The sequence below is a fragment of the Trachypithecus francoisi genome, unplaced genomic scaffold (assembly GCF_009764315.1).
Source record: "Trachypithecus francoisi isolate TF-2019V2 unplaced genomic scaffold, Tfra_2.0 Lachesis_group19, whole genome shotgun sequence".
Classification (NCBI taxonomy): domain Eukaryota; kingdom Metazoa; phylum Chordata; class Mammalia; order Primates; family Cercopithecidae; genus Trachypithecus; species Trachypithecus francoisi.
This window is the reverse complement of record NW_022681464.1, coordinates 42,727,334-42,747,488: the sequence shown is the minus strand read 5'-3', so window position 1 is coordinate 42,747,488 and position 20,155 is coordinate 42,727,334. Positions and strand designations below refer to the sequence as shown.

The window sequence follows — 20,155 nt, the reverse complement described above, 5'->3', positions numbered from 1 at the left end:
AGTTTTAGAAATTATGAATAAAAAGCTGCTATAAACACTGGTGTGCAGGCTTTTGTGTTGACATAAGTTTCTAGTTCCTTTGGGTGAATGTCAAAGAACACAACTGCTGGATTGTACAGTAAGAGTATGTTTGCTCTTGCAAGAAACTGCCCAACTGTTTTTCAAAGAGGCTGTACCTCTTTTCACACTTTCACTGGCAACGAATGAGAATTCCTGTTGCTCCACATCCTCCCAGCATTTGATGTGTGGCAGTGTTCTGAATTTTGGCCATTCTATTAGGTGTGTGGTGCAAGGATGCATCTTCATTACTGCAAATCAGTGGTTTTCGATCAGCAATATCAGCATCACTGGGGAATTTGTTAAAAATGCAGATTCCTGATCCAACCCTAAACCAACTGAACCATAAACATGGAATAGGAGTCAGCCAGGATCTTTTCACCGTCCTCCAGGTGATTCTGATGTACACAGTCATTACTGAAGTAGGTTAAAGTTTAAGAATAAGTGCACTAAGGCAATCAATCCTTGAAAATCTGCTAGTTATTATTGGTCCTTAATTGACGTAAAAGATTGAAAGAAAAAAGTTACATTCTATGACTGGGGAAATATTCTTCTCTCCCCATTAGATATGAACACAGCATGTTTCCCTAATGCTTTTAAATGTCACCTCATCACCACAAAGAGAGCCGGCCTGGGGTTGAGGCCAATAGATCAGAGATTTGGAAAGAGCCCATGTCCCCAGGAAGATCACTGAGTCACTGAACAACAAACTGCAAAGGGTGCCTTACCTATGGATTTCCCATTAATACAAGTTAATAAATTTCCTCATTGGTAGCCTATAGGAGCATTGATATTACTTGCAGCCCAAAACGTCCTGATTAAAACAATTTATTTGTGATGCTCCTGTCTGACCTAGTATTTATGTTGACTTTTAGAACCTCCTCTCTACAACTGCTCTGGGAATCTCTGCAAGCTTTGCTTCATTTAAATGTGTGCACACACTGCACAGCAATGGAGAACTTTAGAAACTGGAAAGCTGTGTCCGGGAGGCCAGGAGACTTGATAGTTTTGCCTATTAACTGTATCCTCAAAGCCTAGGAGAATGCCTCTCAGCAGATTCTCAAAAATATTACACAAAATTAGGAAATGAATAAACAAATGGGGCAAACCAAAATGAGGTGTGGAGGGCATTTTGGCTCAGTTATGTCTACTCGGCTTTCATAGCAGCTGCCTTTTTAGCTGGTTTCCCCGTGGTCACATGCTGCCTGCCACATTCTCAAGCACCACATCAAGCAACATGCAAAGGTGAGAATGGACCATTCTCCTCCTAGGTCACTGAAGTGCAAAGGAACTGTCCCCAGAAGGCTCCTCAGCCCTGGAGTATTCCCCTCAAGTCTTTTTTTGACCAGGATCTCACTGACTAAACAATCTAAGTATAAAAATAAGTTCTAAAAAATTCAACAAAAATGTAAAAAAAATCTTTCAAAACAAGACAGGTAAGAAGCCATTACGAAGAAACAATGGTTCATTTAGCAAACATAATTGTGTATCTAGACATGTACCTAGATTAAATTAATAGGTATTTGGAGTGATTTATATTCCAATGATACCTACTGAGTATTAATGAGTATGGGTAGCCCTAAAAGATATGATTGATAAATTTAACTACATAAAATGTAAAGATTTCTCTATAACAAACCACAAATAAAGTTAACAGCAAATGGTAGAATAAGAAAAATAGTTTGAAAACACATGACAAATGGTTAATAACTCTACTATAGAAAATATCCTTATAAATTAAAAAGGAAAAGATTAGAAAAGCATCCTAAGGACAGAAATGGACAGTTTGCTGAGGAACAAATGTAGGGAATACATGCATGGAAAACACGAAATGCAAATTAAAACAATAACATACAATTTAAACCCAATAAATTGATTTTTTTAAGTTTTAAAAGATCATTAATATTCAGCGCTTGAAAGCATTTGAGGACCCTGACACTGTGACACCTTGCTGGTAGAGCATAACTTGATAGAACCTTGTAGAAAGTAATCTGACAGCACCTACTAAAGTCTTAAATGCAAGTATCTTTGGCCTGGCAATTCTATCTTAAAACTGTAAACTTATAGAAGTAGAAATATTTGTACACAATATATATTTATAGATATTTACTGAAATATTTCTTTCATTAGTGAACAAAACCTGTAATATCCATCAAGAGAGGAGGGACTAAATAAATTAGGTCATCTATATTACAAAAGAATAAACAGCTACTAATAAGAGTGGGTTTATATATTATATGTGGGTTATATATGTTTATATAACATATATTGTACTAGACTCTAGCAACTAGAGAGCTGTTCAGAAAATACTGGCAGATGTGAAATCAAGCTGATGAGTAACATGTACAATATAATCCATTTGTTAGAATTAGTAAGGGAGAGTCTGAGGACATATATTGATACTTACAAACCTATATGAGCTTAGATAGAGATGTTGAAGGATAAATACAAAAGGATTAACAATGATGATTCCTGGCAAACGGACTGAAAGAGGAGGGAATCTGTTACCTTCTTCATCATATACTTCTATATTTTTTGCCTTCTTATATGACATCTATGACTTCAGTGATTTTCAAAGGCCATTAACAAGATACAAACATTAACAAGCAAAATGTTATTTATCATGAATTCAATTCTCAAATTAGGAGCACTATAGCTGAGCTACAGAATAGTGAAATAGCAATATATAATATTTAGCATAAATATATTTAATATATATATTTTTTCAAATGTTAACGTATTTCTAAAAAGCCCTTTAGAAAGGGTTTCAAGGCTGACTACAAATATGCGTTTACAGTCACTTGCCTAGACGTATAAGAAAGAAATATTGTTATTTAGTCAATGGAAATATTTTACCTGAATAGTTACATTACTTATATTACTCATTCTACAATGGTAATAACATGGATAGAAGATCAGCAATTCTGGTATCAAACAGCTCTATTATCTTTTCTATTTTAATAATAGGTATAACCATACTTCTTAATAAAATTTCTTGTATTTATAATTTAAATTCCATTTATATGCATTATTCATTTTTAAAGCATTCTATTCATTTGCAATTTATTCTAATAGGTAATTACCAGTTCTTTATATTCTTAAAATTAATTTATAAAAGTGTTACACAAAGGAACATGGCTAACCCTCATAAACTAAAATTCTGACATATTATCAAGCTTTCATAATCTGTCGTTATGAATATACAAGTTTTAGCTTTCATTTATCTTGCTTATTATTTAGTTTTTAAAAGCACAAGCAGCATTATCCTTACAGATGAAGTCAGCAAGTCTTAACTGGAGGCCAGATGCCACTGAATATGTCCCAGTGAGTCCACATTTTGTGTTAATGAGGACGAATAAACTGAGAGCTGGGTTGATAAGAAGAGAATGCATCTGGATGTGCTGAGAGGAGCGCGGATAGAAGGAAGTACACAGGACATATGAGGTGAAGATAAAAGCCACCTGTTTCCCAAAGCATGACAGTGGTTCCAGACACAACATATAACATATCTGTTAGGTCAAGAGTGACTGAGCTTTTCCTAAAATGTTCAGAAGACAAAGGCCCTCCTAAGACTGGCTCTGTCCGGTCTCAGGCCAGGGACACTGATACAAGGTAAGCCTGGCTCAGAAGCAGCCCTCATGGTGAACAATTTTACCTGTGTGCTTTAATTCCTTACATCCACAACACCAAGACCCCAGTCATCCAATCTCACTCATCAGGGTTCACAGGCCTTCCTGGGGTCTGTGTGCAAATGAGCAAAAGAGAAATGTGTCCCCCAGGACACCTCAGCCTTCTGGCTCTAAGCAAACTGCCACCAAGCTTTGAGTCCTCTGGATAAACTTGCAAGTGTTAGAGTGGGCCAGGCGCAGTGGCACATGCCTGTAATCCTAGTACTTTGGGAGGCCAAGGCGGGTAGATCACCCGAGGGCAGGAGCTGGCTACCAGCCTGATCAACATGGTGGAACCCCATCTCCACGAAATACAAAGTATTAGCTGGGCGTGGTGGCACACGCCTGTAATCTGAACTACTTGGGAGGCTGACACAGAAGAATCGCTTGTACCTGGGAAGTGGAAGTTGCAGTGAGCTGAGATCATGCCACTGCACTCCAGCCTGGGTAAAAAGAGTGAAACTCCATCTCAAAAAAAAAAAAAAAAATGTGTTAGAGTGGGGGCAGAACCCTCCAAAAAGTTAAAAGTGTCAAAAACACTCATCATGTCACTAATAATTACAATACATCCACAAGCACAGCATAACAATGTCTCATATGTAAACAAAGTATTTGCAGTTATTCTATTTTCTTTGCCACCCTGCAGTACAGGGACCTTGGGTCACTATGCTATTTTCTATCCTGACCACACCTTAAAGAGACAAAACAAAAAGTTTTCCCAGGTTTGAGTGAACATGTGATCTTTTTTTTTTTTTTCTTGGCACTACCTTGAGGATATATATATATATTGCTTTGCTTAAACTGCAACTTATATGTGTGTCAAATGCAACCCAATCCATTCAGTTTAAAAGTCCTATTGAAAGATTTCACCAGAGGAGTGTGTATCCCTGGCAGTAACAAAACTTAATTTTGTATCAGCATTTAATAGTAAACCTACTTAGAATTCATTCAGGAGCCACCAGGTGACCAAAGTACTCTGCTAACAAGTTTTCCTGCTAACTACATTAGCATATGTAAATTTTCCCAGCTGCATTAGTACTGTTAAAGCAAACAAACAAACAAACAAACAAAAACAGAAGCATTAGGAAACTAGGAATAGGAAGGTTAACTCATTTGTTGAGAGTTTTCAGCTATTTGTGCCAGAACCAACATTCACCCACCCAAGTCAGTCAGACTATAAAGTGAAGGCAGTTCCCCAGGGGAACACTGTCTGCTCTGAATGTTCACAAAGGCAGTCACAAAAGTATAATAAGCCTTTATGATCATTTAAAGCAGTCAATTATGCTCCAAGTCCTTTCAAAACACATACGTATGCAGTACATACAGATTATGCATAGGACCCCAGTGTAGTATAAATGCTAACATAAAGATCATAAAATACAACCTCTCCACATTATAAATGTGATAAAGAATTAAGACATGTGCTCTAATAAAAAATTAATCATGTCATTATCAGTAATTTTTTTCTTGTTAAATGTATAAGAGATTTGGGGGAAATTAAGATGGCCTGGGGTCTCTAAGAATTGTTCAAAGGAAATGTAGTAGATGTCTTCCTTTCCTAGGAGGTACTGCTGCAGAATGCAGAGGCATCCTCACACATGCCAGGGCCTGGAGGACCACGCTCACAGCTGTAGCTGGTGCTCAGACAAGGACTCATACTAGTAACAATCATGTTTTTCCCATAGCAAACCCCCTCTCACAGGGGGTCAGATGACCTGTCAGATCCCTAGAACAAGGAAGCTGGTCAAGCCCCTCACAGACAGACACACAAAATACAGCCTGGAATGGTTCTGTGATTCTTCCCCAGGTTAGATGGCTCATCAGAGGGACAGCAGGGCTAGGCCACAGGTCCCCAGTTGCAATCTCCAGCTCTTTCCCTTCGTTTTCCCGGACTCCTCAGTGTATTCAAAGCTACACAAGAAGCCACCTACAAAGATTTCAAAAACAAGCCTACAGGAAGCTGAGGAGCACTGTTAGCACACTCATTTTTCACAGCCCAGGGGCCTGCCTGACACCTTCCAGAAACCTGTCACAACACTTCAAGAGTCACTGGATAACTCTACAAACAACCACCTCCACTACCCGCACTTTTTAGAGGAGCTTCTGAACCTCTCATGCAGAATTGCTCCCACAGTTCTATTCTATACCCTTCCGCCGCTGCCTTAGGGTTCAAGCACACGGAAAGTGCTGAATCAGTGTTTAAGGGCAGCAGAACTTGAGGTTTAGGTATTAATTACAAAATCTCTGGGGCCTAAACATCTATAAAGAATAAAAAAGACACTGCATTGCTGGTATGTTCCTGTCCTATGCACACTGTGATGTGATCCAAAGTATTTGACATCTGCAGTCTAATAGGGAAGGTACTCCTCATGCCCTTTTCACGTTCATAATTTAAAAAGGTTTTTAATGGCTTAATGTATTCAAAATTCATGAAAATATGTTGCCCTTTGGCAGAGCTGTTTTAGAATTAGAACACTTTTAATTTTTTTCCCTGGTAAATAAACTTAAATTAAAAATAAATTATGCTCCACTCAATGAGGTCTTTGGCCTTTATTCTTTCCAAGTAACAGCCATTGTTAGATTAGCTCCCACATGGTCCCAGGTACCCGAGGGTCAGCCCCGTAAGTCCAGATACTTATTGCAATGCCAGTGATAATTCTGTACAGAAAAGACAAATACTACTAGGTTTGATTTAAGAGAAAATAAGTCAGGTTTTGGCAGGGTTTAATTTCAGATTATTCACATTTCAACCAGAATTATTTCCTTTTTTCCCACAAAAAGAAACTAAAAATAATAATACAAAAAAAAAAAAAAGCAGCGAGGTCAGCCTTCAGCTGAATGCAGTCATGGTGCCGTTGGGCTTCATGTAATGCCCCCTTGCCAAGGAACCTGTCACTACTCATTTCCAACATGAGAATCTCATTCAGATATATTTAAAATGAGTCACTCTGGTGTTACCACTAGGCAAACACAGCGAATTAATATTTCAAAACCAATATGAACCTAAATTTAGTGACATTTAGACTGGACCAAGTATGACAGAACAAGGCGTTGCTACTACATAAGGCACAGTGAGAGACGATCTCAGCACATAAGATAAAAGAAAACACAACACCATAAATTTGTAGTTAGTACAAAATTCCCACAGTCAGGACTGTTGGGTCCTTACTGTGAAGGAACACTAATCCTTTGTTTATCTTCCATATGTACATATACATTGCCTGTATATTCCCTCCCTCCAATACCCCCAAATATGTGTGTGTTTGCGTATGTTGCTTATTTATAGAAGAACAAGGCAAGGATACAAGAAAGCTACACAAATACATCTGTTCAAGTGCAACAGTACGACTGTCATCACAAAACAATAGGAGATTCACAAAACTGCATACCACAACGGGATAAGCAGACACGAACAAAGACTGAGAGGTGAAATGACTCCAAATAGTGGCAAGTATGTCCAATATCTTCTGCCACTGAAAATAATGCAGATAAGATAGCTATAACTGCATGCTATCAAAGCACCTAAATCCAACAAAATACATTTTAATGTAATACATATTCCAAGTTTTTATTACAGTTATGTAAAAAGCTCTAACTAGGCATATACTAGGCAGACAAATATATAACTATGCAGACAGATATTAAAACTCACTCTTAATCATTACAAAGATGCAAGTTATAAAAACACGATTTCTTTTATAAAACATCACATTTAAAAAAATGTGTATACTTCTCACACATCACATTTGTTAAAGACTTCTAATACATCACTCCTATTCCCAGCAAGCAGCAGGCTGGCTGTGGATGCGATGGCTCTGCCGTTCCGACAGAACGTTTCTAGAATACCTGATCATACTTGGACTCCTCAGGAACCCAGCAGTACATGTTTTACTAATAAACATCTCCCTAGATCATAAAGAAGGTGTATTTTCAAACTAAAAGCAAAGTCAGTGCTTACAGTCTCTAAGTCGTTCACAAAGAATTATATGAAACACACACACACAATTCAATTATCAGCATAATTAAAAAGGTGCAATCACACACATGATGACAAGGATAAACCTGGAGAGCATTATGCTACGTGGAATAAGCCAGTCACAGAAAGACAAATACTGCATGATTCCACTTATAGGAGACATCTAAATAGTCAAATCCATAGAGACAAAAAGGAGACTGGTGGTTGCCAGGGTTATGGGGAAGGGGAGTGGAGAGTTAGCGTTTAGTGGATGCAGTGTTTCAGTTTGGGAAGGTGTAAAGATTCTGAATAAAACTAGTATTTGATAGCACAACAGGGTGACAAGAGTCAATAATAATTGTACATTTAAAAATAACAAAGAATGTAACTGGATTGTTTGTAACACAAAGGATAAATACTTCAGGTGATGGATACCCCATTTACCCTGATGTGACTATTACACATTGCATGCCCGTATCAAAATATCTCATGTAGCTCATAAATATATATACCTACTATGTACCCATATATGAAAAACAGATTCTGAAGACTGGCTGAATGTACTTAACATGATCGAACTATACACTTAAAACTGGTTATAAGATGGTAAATTTTGTTACTAAATACAGTAAAATTAATAAAAAATATCATCTCCTACCTCTCTATTCTCTCCCTTCTTCTATTTTTCTTCATAACATTTATCATTTATCTGACACTGTATTCTATACACATGTGTTGTGTGTGGGTGTGTGTGTAATATGTATTAGAGATGGGGTTTTACTCTGTCAATGCTGGAGTGCGGTGGTGTGATTAAAGCTCACTGTAATCTCCAACTCCTGGGCTCAAGTTATCCTCCTATCTCAGCCTTCCGAGTAGCTGGGACTACAAGTGTATGCCACAGTGCCCAGCTAATTATTTTTAATTTAATTTTTTGTAGCAATGGAGTCTTGCTAAGTTTCCCAGGCTGTCCTCAAACTCCTAGTATCAAACAGTCCTCCTGCCTTGGCTACACGTATATATGTATGTTGCCTATATACTCCCTTCCTCCAACACCCCAAAATACATAAGTCCTGAAGGCAGAATCTTGTCACTCTACCGGCAGGGCTTGGAATAGTGTCTGGCAAATATGGATGCTCAATATGTATTTTATGGATAATTTTTTAAGGCACAATCATTATTTTTTCAAATATTTTTAGGTGTATTAATTCTAAAGAACACATTTTAGTTAAGCTTTGTTTCACTCTCACCAATCTTAATTGCTTAGTCATTCGTTTATAATAATCCTTTGTTAGTTCCTGAGGCCAGTTATTAGCAAGCTACTTAACCACAGTTAACCAATAACCAGAGCACATAAAAAGAAGTATCTCCAAATAACACATAAAAAGTCCACTGTGGAAATTAATCTGACAACATCACCCAGTTCTTTGTTTCAAGGAGCTACTATTCAATGGCTTATGATATACAGTCTGCACGGAATTTGAGAATATAGGATACATTAGAAATCACAAACTAAATTGCATTTTGTTTAACTGGATGCTGAAGTAATTTTAACTCTCTAAAGTTACCCAACTATAGCTGAACTGCAAAGCTGGAAAATAATTGGATATGTATATAAAGCTTGACGGAAGCTTCTGACTATAGTCACTTTTTACAATAACCCATATTGACAGAGCATTTTATCATTTTGAAAAATGTCTTTACAGATAAAATCTAAGCTGATCTTCAAAACCACCTCTGATACAGTCAGGGCAGCTGTTGCTGCCCCACATTAGAGATGAAGATGTGGAATCAGGGAAGCTATGTGATTGGATCAAGGTCTTGCATGGAGAGCTTGTGCATATATTTGGAAATCATTTTCAGAAGCATAAGCAGCAAGAATTTTGGAATTGTGTTACAATACCATCCTTGCAGAAATCCAACCAGGTAATGAGATTGTGTCTACAAGCCACACAGGAAAATCAATTCCATTTCACAGACGATGGGCAAAAAATAGTGATCTTGCCATTTTAATACAAGAAGCTAAATACAGTTTCATGGGTGTCATCAAAAAATGATAGGACAGGTGTCACTGATGCAGCACAGAAATGAAAACAGAGCTTGGCCAAAATAAACGGATTTAACAGATAAGAACGTAATGCACAACTGCAAGGAATTCTATCAGCTCACAATAGAAACCATGGTTCTCAGATTTTACATTTCCCAGATAAGCAATATTTCTAAAGCATTGGGTAATGAGGTTGCCAGTGTCTAATTCTTCTGAATGAAAATATTAAAAGACAAAAATTTATTAAATGATAGTTAACTGTGATTGACCATGTGCTATATGTAAGCGTTTGTTTTAGGCAACTGATATTCATTAGCTCATTAAGGCTCAGAACAAAGCAATGAAATACATATTCTCATCACCTCTGTTTTATAGATAAGGCAACTCAGGCCCAGGGAGGGTTAGCAGTTTTTCTCTAGTCCTGTGTCCAGTGCCAGGCAGAGCCTAAACTAAAACCTAGGTGGCTGCTCCCAGAGCCTGTGTTCTCAACCACTGACTCTGGCTCTAGCTCTATTATTTCATGAATTGAAGTGATATTTTAGCACAAAACTCACGCAGGAAATCTCAGAGTGAGTCAGTCCTTCAAATTTATTCTACTTCACTGTAGTAAAAACTTACATGTTCTCCCCCTTTGCTCAGATTTTTGGAAACATAATAGCAGACCTTCACTGTCCAAAGAATAATACTTGATAAGCTTGATTATGGAGTATTTAGACAAGGATGAAATAAAAATGAAACTGAAAGACTTTCAGGGTAGAAATATCCGGTGGATCATCTCATCAGAAAGAAAGCAAGAAATGAATCATAGAATTTCATACTGAAGAGATCTTCAAGGTCAACCAGCTCAATTCTCTTCTGATTATAGAAATCACTTTCTACCATGTCAGGTTACGCTTGAACAAATCAGCCACAAGAAACTCACTCAGCTCTTGTCGAGTTTACACAGGTACCCTTTCCTCCCTATCCCCTTCTCAGTTCCTTCCACCATTCCTCATTAGTCGCAAAAGGTTCCATACCCTTTCCTATCCTGATTGCCCTCCCCATGGGCAAAATCTATTTTGTGCTGTCTCTCTTAAAAAGCAGGAACTAGAAATAATTGTGAGAATTATGGGAAGCCTAAATAGCACTGGTAGATTAAGGCTATCACCTCCTTCAATATGGGCATTTTGCTTTCCTGATGCAACCTAAGATTATTTCAGGATTTTTTTTTTTTTTTTGCAGAGGATGGTGAGGCTGTAACATCACAGGGATAATTAATACAAGATGGATGATATTGCAGATTCATTTGCATTGAATCCAAATCCTCAATCTCTTCTTCATACATATTGCTGCTAAATTGTATTACTCTAATTCGAAGCCAGTACTCTTGGCTTTTTTGAACCATACAGGAAGGGTTTAGATTTATTCCTATTATGTATCACCCTATTAGATTCATCAACCATTTGCCCCTGGCCAAGGATGTTTTCCACTTACTGCTGCAGAATGCTCCTAGTCTCTCCCAGGTTTACGACATCCATGACCTGCTCTTTAGGTACGTTAAATGCTCACAGACCATCTGAGTAACACTTGGGGACTGATGCCAAATTTTCAGTCTATAATTTACAGCATCTTTTTCCCTTTAACTTGCTCCTGCTTCCCAAAATTCCACACAGATCATAAACAGTGATTACTGATATTACCTGCAGATTTTCTCAAAACCCCAGGTGAAGAAGGGTGAACTATATTTCTTTCTATAGCAAAAAGTCTCATTTGACTTCACCTTCCTCACCTTTCACTTTCCTCACCCACCAAACGTGCCTCACTCTCTTCTTTCTAACTTTGACCCTTTCACCTAACATATCTCCCTCCATTTTCTGAGGGTGGCTCCATGCCAGCGCAGGGCACAACCAGACCATGCATCACCAACAGCACCAACTGCAGGCTGAAAACAGTTAAGAGGAAAGGGGGCATCATCATTAGGCTTCTTGGCTTAGATGAGGTTTCATACATCAAGGCACAGTGTGGGCCTACAAATATCAATTCAAAATGGTTTTCATTTCTTAAAAATAACTGTCAATCTATTATTAAAACTTACTTTATCTCTTTGAGTATTATCCATTTACACATCATGCAGCAATATCAAAAGGCTTCCTGAAAACACACATGCATTATAATCAGTGGAAATATATACAGCAATGTGTCAATAGCTGAGATGTACAGATACAAAACCAAAAGAAAAGGCAAAAATGTGTTTAAAAAAAAAAAGAACAGGACTGGAAACATTATGTAGGTGGGGCTGCTAGTGACTACAATTGAAACAGATCACATTCTCTCTCCAATCTAAACAACGAAAATCTTTTTTTTTTTGACATGGAGTCTTGCTCTGTTGCCCAGGCTGAAGTGCAGTGGCACGATCTCAGCTCACTGCAAGCTCTGCCTCCCAGGTTCACGCCATTCTCCTGCCTCAGCCTCCCGAGTGGCTGGGACTACAGGCACCTGCCACCACGTCTGGCTAATTTTTTTTTTTTTTTTTTTTTTTTTTTATATTTTTAGTAGAGATGGGGTTTTACCACGTTAGCCAGGATGGTCTCGATCTCCTGACCTCATGATCCACCCGCTTCGGGCTACCAAAGTGCTGGGATTACAGGTGTGAGCCACCGTGCCTGGCCTAAACAATGAAATTCTAACCTGTTTTTGGAGAGAGAGAGAAACCATATATTGCCATGCCCAAAACAGGAATTCTTAACACTAAAGTGAAATAACACTAAACTTACTTCTTACAGAGTGAGTTTGGAAGTGGGAAGGAGCTCACGCAGGCTTCACTTTCACCATCTGTATTACGGGGATCAAAGGACCTGCCCTGGAGAATTCATAAGGCAGTGGTAACATAACAGATTAGAAACCAATGCCTATCGTGTAAAATGACGGAGGCAGTATTATCCATAGCTATTGTTTGCATTGCAACAAATGATAAGATAAAACTGTTTTACAACAATGACAGAATGTATTCAACTAAATAGAGGAGACGACGAGGTTTGAAGAAGAGAGGAAGAGAAAGGATTGGGAAATTCTCCTTTCTCCTTAGAGCCACCACTCAGGGCTGTGGGAAATCACCAGTTCAAAACAGCAGGTCTTATTCCAGGGACCAGACTGCCTGCACAAAGGTGCCAGGAGGATACAGATGTGGGTCTGAGAAACAGATGAAAGATGTACACAACAGCAAAGTACACAGTCTACTAACCCAGGCCAGTCCTTGTACTCAATAGCATGTATCCCCAGAAGAAAAACGTACCTGTTCCCTTTTCTAACAAAAGTCTTTTTTAAAATACAGAATTTTCCACGAGCATCAAACTTGTGGAAATAGTATTGATACAAATTATGAAGAAAAAATTTAAAAACAAGCTGCAATGGTTAAGGTTTAATAATTTATCTTACTCCTACCAGGTAGAGTCTGACTACGCTAAGCATTTTTGAAACTTAAGAAAGAAATGAAACATTGATAAATGTATTCTTATCTAATGCTATCCGAATAATTAACTAACACCATAACAGTTTATGGAATCTCTTCATCTCAGCACACAATTCAACACAGAAATTTCTCATTTACAAGATAAAAGAACACTTCAGTATCCCAATATACTGTTTCTCTCTGCTTCCTACCAGAGAGTAGTCATATGAAACAACACTACAACCACGAATTGGGCAGCTTTCTTCAGGTTTTGATTTTTGGAAGATTTTACACTTCTCTCTCCATTAACCCTACTTTTATTTAAGTTGTGGAATGGGTTTAGCACAATTAGAAATTTATAATCTAAGAAACTCAAGACTGCACCCAGCACATAAATCACTCTTGCTTATGATACAAATGGGCCCAACACATCAGACAGCAGACCTTCCATCAAACACCCATCAATGAGAACACATCTTTAAGGCTATCTCTAAGATGGAATCTGTTATTCCAGAGCCCCTCCAGGCTGCAAGCACATTAACTGTGAACATAAAACAAAGGGGTCCAAATAACAAAGTCTGACCTACTAGAGGACATCAGTAAAGTAGACAGTTTCTGTAAACTTCACGAACAATTCTTATATGAACTATGTGGTACTCAGAGTAAGAAGTAAATTAACAATAGGAAAAAGGGTGGGGGCAGGCTGAGAAACACCAAGCCTGGAGGTTACTGGTCCCCAAGTTCACAAGCTGTTAGCTGACTATTCACAGGCTAAGGGCATTTTCTGTTCATACACAGGTTTTGATAGAGCTAGGGGAAGCGTGCTAGCCATCTGATCAACCCCAGTGCTGCCAGTTAACGCCCGGAGAGACAATGACAATGAGTTACAAGGTTCCTTATACTCACCAGCACACTTTGTTCTCGTCCTGAGAGCTGGCCCAGGAGAGCCAGTGCCACCCTCCCCTGGCCTCGTCAGAAGCACGCTTATCTCATATTCTGTATCTGGGTCAAGGTGTCCAATTTTATAGCTCGTGGAATCGACTGGCTGCCGGTCATTCCAGCTCCCACTGGCCGTGCAGTACTCCACCTCTCGGGCCACAATGGGCCCATCACCATTGATGGAGTTGGCGTTGAGCTGTATCCACAGGTATGTGGCTCCTACGGAGGCGAGCTGAGGTGGGGCAATAGGAACAGGTGGTTCTGAAAGGCAAATCAGAAAGCTGTCTTTCAGATGCTTTGTTTTCAGTCTTAAAAGAGCTAAACATGCATCAATTATTAAAATATACAAGATAATAAATTTTGGGAATAAACTGATAAGAACAATTTTGTTTGGGTTAATAAGAAAAAACATGTTGATGAAGATTTTCACTGCATTCAAAGTTGTGAAATAAACCATCTTTAAACACATAAGCTTATTTAAGTAGGCATAACCCTAATTTGTTTTAGGACACCAACCACTGTGCATAGCATGTGCAAATTAGCATACCTGTTACTTTTTGTAATGGTGAATTAATACAAAAAGTATTCTCAAGACAAAAATGCATTAAAGTGATGCCTGTTTTAGGATACTAATTACAGTATCTTGAGAGTGAGTCAGTTACACAGATATCAAAGGATTTTTTTTTTTCCTCACTAAAGTTAACTGGTAAAAGTTCTCTCAAGTAGTAGTATTTAAGCTCTAGGAAGAATTCATTGGCAATCTCCTTATTGAGAATGTCTTCAAAATCATCAAAGGTATTAGTTTCTATATCATTAAATTGTTCCCTTGTATTTATATTCCAAAGGTATCCCCACTTTCAAAACATGGCTGAAATTATAGTTTATCTCATCAAAAATACATTTCCAGGATGACTCGTTTTCCCAAAGTAACTATCACAATGAACTCATTCTGCTACGGGAGAATTAAGCATTCTGGATAATGAAGTCCACCATTGTTGCCATTCAGGGAACTTCCAGTAATAAATCTTACTAAAGCAGTGAATAGAAGGGAAAGCTCTGAAGCAAAAAACATACCATGCCCAGCTTGATAAAACTAAGAAATCACTAGCAAACACACTTTACAACCCAAGAAAGTCCCTCTCGTTGTTTAAAATCTGAGACTGACTCTTTTTCTGTATCATTGTCAATCTTATCATAAATAGTATTCCCAGTATATTAGTTAGATGCCTGTTGAAAGGCTCTCTAGGCACCAAATGAAGGTATTCCACATGCCGATGTCACTGTGGGTGATATCACACATGATAAATGAGATAATTGTACAAAACAACATATTTCTATCTGTATAAATCTCCCTCTCAGAAAAACATAAATCTAGTGATTTTTTTCAAAGACTGTATCTTTGGGTGGTTTGTGCCTTTTTGGCGTGTTCTGTTTTTAACTCCTCATTTTGCTCATACTAATGCACAGAAAAATAAAATCCGCTCTATCCTATTACTGGAATATGCTGGCTTGCTTGCTGAAATTTCTGCTACCCTCTTGCATCCTCTTGCATGGCAGACATAGCTGATCAATCACAGCCATGTTTCCTACTGAAGAGGACCTCGGGGAAGCTAGTACCATGTGAGGTTTGCACCTGAGATGACACCGGGTTAATTTCTAGACCAGCTAAAAACCAGCAACACTGGTTCCCTTTGTTGGGTTGGTTGTCTTAGTTCTTTTTTTAATATTCAAGGTGGGATGAGTCATACTGACTTGTTTAAATTGCTGGGGAAATCTCATTTGTTTAAGTCAAAAGAAGACACACACTGTGAATGAATTTTACTTCAGAGTAGAACAATGTAAATTTACTAAAATATTGTTGCTGTTGTTTATAAACTGAAACTTTGTGCTAGTTTTTCATTTCCTTAAACAGCTCTGCCTTAACTCACAATGATTTAACATCAATTCATATCATTAGGCGATTCCTTGAACCGAGACATGAAATGGGCCTTTTATGGTACATCCTAAGGCATTTATGTAGCCAGGCTGAAAGAGCAGTTAATTACTTTCAAGTTGCAAATGCTAGCAAGGGTTGCTGAACTGCCATTCAAAATAAAACTCAGGAGCAAAGTCACAAAGGGTCATGAGTACACTCACTCATTTAAGACATTGTTACTAGTATCCTAAATTAGATGGGACTTAAATGCATTTGTTTCCTGAGAATATTTTCTATATTAATTCTCCATTAAGAAAAATACCAGATATGCTAAATCAAATGAAGGATTCAACTAGAACCTGGAAATACTTGGGACAGACATTCAAAAGAACTTTTGGTTTACAGAAGAATCAGCACAAAAATAAGGCAACATTTAAATTTTCATTTTTAGACAGAATCTTGCTCTGTCGCCCAGGCTGCAGTACAGTGGTGCCACTGTGGCTCACTGCAGCCTCCGCCTCCCAGGTTCAAATGATTCTCCAGCCTCAGCCTCCTGAGTAGCTGGGATTACAGGTGTGTGCTACCACAGTTGGTTAGTTTTTGTATTTCTAGTAGAAATGGAGTTTCATCGTGTTGGCCAGGCTGGTCTCGAACTCCTGACATCAAGTGATCTGCCAGCCTCGGCCTCCCAAAGTGCTGGGATTATAGGCGTGAGCCACTACGCCCAGCCAACATTTAAATTTTCAACAAATTTTCCCAAAGGGAAAGGATGAAAGAGGTAAAGAAGGAAGGAGGGAAGAGAGAAGAATCTTAATCTGTACAAAGTGATAAAAAGCAATTTAAAATATTTCTTAATTCAAGTGAAAGAATACCATAAAACTAATTCTAAATCAAGCCAGTAGAGTACTTGCATGCACATAGACATATATCTAATTGATACACATATGTAAATGCCTGACACATCAATAAATGTCAGTATCATATTTAACTGTATGAAATATGTTTACAAATGAAATATAGAAATGTAACTAAGTAGGGTATTGATATATATACATATATACATGCATTGTAGAGATTATATGAAATATTTTTATGTCCTTGGTTACCAAAAGTAGCTAGACAGGAATAAAGATGACAGTGATGGTTAGTGAATTAAAGGACTTGGTCTTTATTTGGGAGGCTGGCCACAAATCAGTGTGTGACCTTAAAAAGTTAAAAACTCTACGGACTTTAGTTTCTCCCATTTGTAAAACATCAGCACTCCAAATACTATATGATATATAAAGAAGTGTTAAATTATAGACAAGTGGCCTAAAACCGTTAGTGTATATTTTAAAGTAATTGCTTCAAGGTAATAACTTTATAAAACTAGTAGTATCTAGCATGCTATCTCATTAAAAAATATATGTATATACAAAATATGGACATAAAATTATAATTGGAGAAAAAGTTAAATTTCGTATTTGAGTCCTAACTGCATGCAAATTGTCACGAGCTGTGGCAGTGTGCAGAAATGGAAATAAGTCCCTGGAAATTTTTATCACAGTGAGCCAAGATACTACTACACTGTCCTAAGACAGGAAAATAGGGTGCACAAATATGAATACGAACCCATTCATTCCTTCTATTTATGTTTGCTCTGGTAGACTAGAAATTTATAATTCACTTATAACTTCCCACAAATTAACTTTTTCACAAAGGAATTTTTAGAGATACTACTAGATTTGCATTCCACTAATCAATAACATGGGTAGTGGCAGGTCACAGTGAAGCAGTCTAGCAACGGAAAGAAAAGGAAAAATAAATGAACCAAGATGAAAATTACATAATGGTAGTGATGATGATGATGAGAATGATGAACTCTAAAATGACAAAACAGTTTGTAGGCAAACTAGTGTCCTTTTTGTACATCATGATGTCTCACTTGCCAGAGCACTTTCAAGAGGGTAGGGTGTGTACCGCAGGGCAGAATCTTAGTTTTGTTACAGACTTTAAACCTAAATATTAGGCTGGTTCAAGTCTCACCACAAATAAAACATGTTAAGAATCTGCTGTGACAAATACATTATCCGAGTAGGTATCTTAATGTGCACTTCCTTACGCCGAACATCAGTCACTGCTGCAGATGATCAATTCTCGAGGTGGCCTCACTGGGGTGCACTGTCCCCCACAAGCTCCATGTGACTAACTCACATTGGCAGTGGTGATCTCACGACAGAGCACATGGCTGACCCAGCTGGAGGTCTTATAACAGAGGCTGTGTCCCTGGATATTCTGACTCAATATGGGTGTGGCAAGAGGGGGAAGGAGACAATAGGTGGGCAGGTATTTTATTTTCAAAAAGTTAGCAACGTAGTTCTCACATCCCTTCTCCAGGGAAGACCACTGACAGACTGGATCAGAGAGAAGTTTATCCCTGTCCTCCCCTCCCTTCCCATCAAGGGCCTGTCAAGCACCCGCCGCTCACTATGTACACTGTTCTAAGTGTTGTATATATAATATACACTTTGCATTTGATCTTCCTCATAGCCCTATAAGATAGATAACATTATTATCTGATATCTACCTTACACACAAGGAAACAGCAGCATACACAGGGCAAGCCAGCCCACATCCACATACCTAGTTCTGGGATTTGAATCCAGCAATCTTTAAAGCTGCCTATCTTGAGAAATGTGCAGATAAAAGCAATACCACATAAAAAACAGGCGTTTTTTGTTTAAGAGACAGGGTCTCACTCCGTACAGGTTGGTTGGAGTGCAGGGGCACAATCACAGCTCACTGCAGCCTAGAACTCCTGGGCTCAGGTAATCCTCCCACCTCAGCCTCCTGAGTAGTTGGGAGCATAGGCAGTGCCACCACACCTGGCTAACTTTTTTTATTTTAAAAAAATCTTGTAGAGATGGGGTCTCAGTATGTTACCCAGGCTGGTCTGGAACTTCTGGCCTCAGCTTCCTAAAGTGCTGGGATTATATATGTACAGAGGTCAATTTTATGTGCCATATTTAACAAATGCAGGGAAAACTTTTCTTAAAGCAGGCCTCATTCTGCTTTCCTAGGAAAAACAGCAATGGCTTGCCACAGGTTGTCTAAAAATGCCTCATGGTACACCTCAAAGTCGAAATTATCCTGTCTGGGACCAAAAATTGTCTTGGTGGCTTAACGCTATAAATTCCTCAGCCTACAAAAAACCCATTAAACCAGCTAAAAGAAACTTATTTCCCCTTATCCCCCACCTTCTTAAATATAATAACTCAATTTTTCAGTCATGCAAAATATAGTAACAGAACCTAACTGGAACATTATGAATGTTAACACAGTATTATCAATATGGCTTGTGTGATATGACTGAGCATTTTTGTACTGACACTGCTTCATTTTATTAACCACCCCACTATCATAAACACCCTGGCTGACGCATATTTGCATTTTAAGTGATTTTCTATGAGTAAAAATTTTATTCCTTAAAAAAAAATTATAGGTTGTAATCTCTGTATATAGAGCTGGCAGAAGACTTTGCCAAGAGCACATTCATTGTTTTCTATACAACTAAATCAACATAGATAAAATACATTTTTCAAAAATATTGTTCGTGTGCAAAATTTGTACTTAAAATGCAATCCATCAAAATAGCCTGTCATCAAACCACTGTTCAGAAACAGACAAGGGTAAGTTTGAGCTTTAAAGGGATAATGAACTAACAGCCACCTAACATATCTACTTCAGAAGAATATTCTGGGGTTTAAAAACACATTAAATACCTTTAACTACCAACTCTGCATAGTTTGATATTCCAACACCTCCTTCGGTGCGAATCATGCAGCGGTACTTTCCGGCATCTCGTTTGGTGGTATTCACAACATTAAATGAAGCAATGAAGCGTCGGGAGCTGGTCACCTTGATTTCCTTCAGAGGAGCATCTCGCACATCAATGCCCTGTATCAAGAGGGATGAGGAGGACAAAAAAAAGGCAATATAAGCTGTCAGAGCAAAACAGTCAGACACCCAATGGCATATTACCCATGCTATTTTCACGTAGATCATGGTGCAGTTGTTTATTACCCATGGGCAGTTGTGCTAGGAGAACAGCTGAGCAGGAAACTAAAATTCTGCCATGACCAACACTTTAAAGACTGAGCGATGCAAAATT

At 38.2% G+C, this 20,155-nt stretch overlaps 1 protein-coding gene across 12 annotated transcripts in view; it reads right to left on the bottom strand.

The window, feature by feature from the left end:
* The window catches only part of PTPRM (protein tyrosine phosphatase receptor type M), an 864,300-nt gene that overhangs the window by 442,865 nt on the left and 401,280 nt on the right, over window positions 1-20,155 (bottom strand). For all 12 annotated transcript variants that reach the window (XM_033178310.1, XM_033178302.1, XM_033178303.1 and 9 more), the window contains 2 exons: window positions 19,767-19,941; window positions 14,058-14,351 (listed from right to left, as the gene is read on the bottom strand). In XM_033178310.1, the coding sequence (XP_033034201.1) occupies window positions 14,058-14,351; window positions 19,767-19,941 (469 nt within the window). The remainder of the gene's footprint in view (window positions 1-14,057; window positions 14,352-19,766; window positions 19,942-20,155) is intronic.